General features: G+C 36.5%; 1 protein-coding gene across 2 annotated transcripts in view; it reads left to right on the top strand.

Moving 5' to 3' along the window:
- Positions 1-436: 436 nt before the first annotated feature.
- Positions 437-5,119, top strand: part of LOC113802360 (regulator of telomere elongation helicase 1 homolog) — a 14,266-nt gene continuing 9,583 nt past the window's right edge. Inside the window, exons 1-6 of one of the 2 annotated variants that reach the window (XM_027352922.2) lie at positions 437-551; positions 2,330-2,524; positions 3,214-3,415; positions 4,070-4,161; positions 4,448-4,576; positions 4,805-5,002. In XM_027352922.2, coding sequence (XP_027208723.2) covers positions 2,423-2,524; positions 3,214-3,415; positions 4,070-4,161; positions 4,448-4,576; positions 4,805-5,002 — 723 coding nt within the window. In that variant the 5' untranslated portion in view covers positions 437-551; positions 2,330-2,422. Of the gene's footprint in view, positions 565-2,329; positions 2,525-3,213; positions 3,416-4,069; positions 4,162-4,447; positions 4,577-4,804; positions 5,003-5,119 lie in introns of both variants that reach the window. The other variant, XM_027352923.2, reaches the window with a different exon arrangement.

Genomic DNA, 5,119 nt, shown 5'->3' with positions numbered 1-5,119 from the left:
AACAAGAATAAATCATTCTTAATCATGGAAAATACACGACAAGACCGCGCGATACACGTCTTGACAGGAGCCGACAGATCTCGGCCCCGATTGCAACAAGTGCAGCATGTTTCGTAAAAAGAAAAGAATACAGAAAAGTTCATTCCATTGTAAAGTACTTTACTATAACTAGGTAATATTGACCTCTTAAAATCACATTATATTTTAATGTTTAAATATTTTTTCATAATGAAAATGAAATTAAAATGTAAATACGTTCGTCGTCATTTTGTCTTGACTGAAGAATTAGGAACGGTATGAATTAGTACACCTATTATATTATATAGAAAATTAACACACTTATCAACCATACCATCTAAATCAACAATCAGACACATTTAAAGTCTCGCATCATAGACAAAAACAAAACCAAAAAAGAATTGCGCTCGTTGTCCGCCACAGAGGGACAATCGGCGCGAACAACAACACAAATCTCTCGTGATTTCACCCATTTTCATCTCTTTGCTTCTAAACAAATGATTTTCTTGCTTCTGACCACGCATTAAGATCGGGTAAGACGCTGTGGTATGTTGAGAACGGGTTTTGAAGGAGATTTAGTCGTATTTGATTATTTTTGGGGAGAAATAAGAAGGGGGGGTGGAAGGTCTCGTTTCAAGATTTCTCCCTTGGTGAATTTCTTTGTTTTTCTCGTTTCTTTTTGAATGACGGGTTTTTTGGGGCTGGGGAAGGGTGGGAAGCTAGAGAGAAGAGAGATGTTTATTTGATGATGTTAAAGGAAAGGGAGGAATTTTGACAGGTTTCGAGTTTTTGTGGGTAAAAAAAAAAGTCAATTTCATACAAATATTATATATATGATGTTGGGTAATTATTATGTAATGTGATTAAAGCAGGTGACAGGAAAGATTAGGTTACCATTACGTCTGCTATGTCATTGGTACATGAAATACCGTAATTTTGTATAGGCCTATTTTGATAGATTTTTGCAACTATGTGACAAAAAACAACTTGCCAAAAACATCAATTAAAACTATACATTGGAGTGATAAAGTATCCGTGCTGGTGTGTCATGAAGGCAGTTTTTGCCAAATGTGAATATATGAAGAGAGAGCCAAAAATGTCTTAATACATGAAAAAAGAATATAAAATTGTATAGTAAAATAGGCAATATCATGGTAATATTATCTGTTATGAATGGCGATCACTGGTTAGTGTCTCAGGTTAATCTTTATGGTATGGACGCACAAAGTTAGGAAGAATTGAATCTGAAGGCCTTGTAGAGTACAAAATGTTGCAGTTGTCGATACAAACACGAACGGCAATGCCACAAATAAAGGAAAAAGATTGTGGAAAGCTTCGCTCTCAGCTTAAGTCCATTTGGTGCTCCTGAGTTTCCGCTATATCTTGCCTTTCATACCGTGGTGAAGATAATGTTTCCCAGGGGTTTGCCCCACCATCAACCCTCCCCATGAGCACGTTCAATCACGGCAACTGAGATTGATTAATAAACTTTTTGACATGAAGTTGGCAATTTAGTCTCTGGTGAGTGTATCTATACTGTAAAGAATTACCATATCTTAAAAAGATTTGGTCTAACTGCCTCGGCAAACATTCAGTTTGTCTCCATCTTGGAGGTCTTGGCTCATGTGTTACTTATGCAAACTTTTTTTTCTAGCTTCCATTTTGCAGTCATGGAAAGAAACCTTGTTCCTGGTGAGAGACATATACACGGCATTCATTTGAAAGTACATGTTATGAGAGAATGTTATTTCTTGTATTTTGTAATTGAATAGTTGGTCTTTGGTGTGGCATGCCTGAAAAATTTTGGTAAAAAGAACAAGTGAAAGTAAATGAATTAAAAGCAAATACCTTGAATCTGGCTTGATGTTGTGGTATGAACACATTCGGCAAAGAGTCAGAGTTATGCATACTTGATAAACTAAGGTTTATTTGAAAAGTTTTGTGGTTATTGATGTATTCTGAGATGTGGAACTTGCATGTAGTATTTTGATACTACAGGATAGTCATGGTCATCATCATTTTTGTTGTTATTATTGTTGTTGTTGTTGTTGTTGTTGTTGTTGTTGTTGTTGTTGTTGTTGTTGTTGTTGTTGTTGTTGTTGTTGTTGTTGTTGTTGTTGTTGTTGTTGTTGTTGTTATTGTTGTTGTTGTTGTTGTTGTTGTTGTTGTTGTTGTTGTTGTTGTTAATATTATTGATATTACTGCTATTATGATAATAATAATTATTATTATTGTTATTATTTTTGTTATTATTATTATTTTTATCATTATTATTTTGTGTGGAATTAAGTCCTGAAAGTTTCTTCAACAGAACTGCATGCACCATTTGGTCAGGAGGATTGTTCATCCGGCTGGAGGGGTCAGTTCCTGATGCCAAAGGGGTAAATAAATCAAGAGTGCCACCATGCCCGAGGTTGTGCTTGAAGGAGTACCTGTGCGGTTCCCCTTCGAGCCGTATGAAGTCCAGAAGGCGTACATGAGCAAGGTGATCCAGTGCTTGCAACAGGTGAGTCTGTGGCAGTGAAGATGTCTTTTGGCATCTCTCAAGAAGAATGTGGTAACCCAGCATTGATGAGTCACTTTCAAAATTGGTTTGTTGTGTTTATGTTTATATTTGTCGTTTGATTTGCTTTATCCTTGCATAAATTCCATATTATCTCTCTAGGTAGTCCATTACTCAGTCCAGTAATAACAACAATGTGTAACATTTTGTTATTTGTGTCAATTTTCTACAATACAAACTGTGCTACTGGTTACGGTGGGCTGGGATAGGATCTTAGACATGGAAATAGCATCCCCTTTGGAGTTGGTGCTCTTTCAGTCATAGCTTACAGATGGTATATTCCATACTCAGTTATTGATGGAAATAATGTAAAAGCTCCTTCCTAAATTCCCAGTGAGGCTAATCACCCTCCAAGAGCTTTGTGCACTCTTGGTGAGTTATTCCCATCACTCTGGCCATCAACCACATTTTCTCATGATGGGTCAAGCAAGATATTTTCATGACATGATGGTCATGTCATCTGAATCATAGGGGTTAGAATACATATCTTGTACTATGAAGATATTCATTCTCATTTGTACCTTTTCTTATGTACATTAGTATTGTAGAGGAATTTTCCGCTTGCAATATTTTTGGTTTTCAATCATATTATCTTTGCACACATTTTGATATACCTTTCTCTCAATTGGCAGGGTGTTAATGGCATCCTGGAGTCTCCAACGGGCACAGGAAAGACTTTATGTCTCCTCTGCTCAACCCTGGCCTGGCTGGAGGTCAAGAAAGCAGAACACAAAGCGCGCCTGCACAATGTCGCAGGGGGAGATGCTGATTTTATGTCTTCTCTGAGCTCACAGCTGAAGGCAGGCTCTGGGTCAGCCTGGGGAGAAAAGAATGGTGAGTCAAAATAAGATGCGACATAGTGATAGTCGTTGATGTGAAATTGGCGTTCTTTAGGGGCAGAGAAGTGGGGAGTGGTTTTTACTGTGATTTTGTGTATTAGACGCTTGGCAAAAATTTTATTGGTGCTTCCTATTATTTGCATTTATCTTTGCTTTGATATCTGTTAAATAAAGTAATTCAATTTTTTTCCACTTTGAATGAGAGCAGCAAATGGGATAGATAGAAGCTGATAGAATTCAGATGATGAGAATGGATGTGTTTTATTTTGGTTAGAGGAAACAGTTATATAATTGCTTTCAGAAACTGATGCAGCATAAATGTTCTGAGGCTACTAATGCCTTCTATTTTGGACTTACTTTTATGACTCAAGAATATGTTAATTTTTATAGGTATTTGATTTCATTCAGAGACGAGCAGAAAAGGAGATATTTTGAATATGTACCTTTTTTCTATCAATATACTTTTTAGCTGGTGTTGAATATAGGTTTAGTCATTCAGTCTGTTATATCTAAAGGTCATAGATTTATTTCAGTCATATTTTAACATAATTTTTGTTAATGTTTTATTTCTTGCACTATTGAAGATCAAATTTAAGGCATATATCATATGGCATATTAAGTTTTAATTTTGTTCTCTTCTATTTTCCAGCTCCACCTAAGATCATATATTCTTCGAGGACGCACTCCCAGCTCAGCCAGGCAGTCAATGAATTAAAGAGAACTACCTATAGCTATCTCAAGGTCAGTAGAGCAGGAGAATCAGGAATACGTTGTTGTCATAGAGCTATGAGAGGAATCAGGGAAAGTACTGAAATTTTCTGTTAAATCTTTCATTGGTCAAGGATTGCTATATTTTATGTTGTCATCTTTTCTATGTTTTTTCTCTTTTTTAGGGTTTGGTTCATTTAAAATTTCATCTCTTAATAAGGCAAACAGCTTCTTACACAGTGACTGTCACAGTATACAATACTATAAGAATATTACAGTTTTTCTGTACATTAATGCCAAAGGACATCTTAACATCTAGGTGGCAGTACTGGGATCGCGTGACCAAATGTGCATCCACCCAGAGGTATCGAAGGAGACCAATAATAACAATAAAGTGCACATGTGTCAGCTGAGAGTCAAGGCCAAGACATGCTACTTCAACAACCAGGTTTGATATTGACTTGTCATGTTTGTGTGTGTAGTCCCTTGCATGTATGTGTATATATATTCAATTGATACATGGCATTTCTACAGTATCTCATGTGCATGTTTGTTATAATGGACATTTATAGGCCTATATACACACTATCTTGTATACATTTGTTTACAGTACTCTATGCTGGAAACATGAAGGGCCTCTTGGAAATACTCATCATTCCTCAACTTTTTTTATCAGGTCGAAGCTAAGAAAGATGACCCAGAAGTACGTCAGAAAGCGCTTGACATTGAAGACCTGGTCAAAGTTGGCCGCAAGAAGACCTTCTGCCCGTATTACATGGCGCGAGAACTCAAACAAGATGCAGATATTATTTTCCTGCCCTACAACTATCTCCTGGATCCCAAGAGCCGTAAAGCGCACGGAGTGGAGCTACAGGTGGGATGTGGTTTTGTAATATCACTGGTTGGGCATATTGTATTTGTTAAGACTTTATGTCTTGTATTTTTTCACAATTTCCTATAAATGGCTTTTCATGCTTATTATCGTAATATA

The sequence above is a fragment of the Penaeus vannamei genome, chromosome 5, assembly GCF_042767895.1.
Source record: "Penaeus vannamei isolate JL-2024 chromosome 5, ASM4276789v1, whole genome shotgun sequence".
In the NCBI taxonomy this organism is placed as follows: Eukaryota; Metazoa; Arthropoda; class Malacostraca; order Decapoda; family Penaeidae; genus Penaeus; species Penaeus vannamei.
The sequence above is the reverse complement of the archived record's forward strand: the minus strand, read 5'-3'. Positions and strand labels throughout refer to the sequence as shown.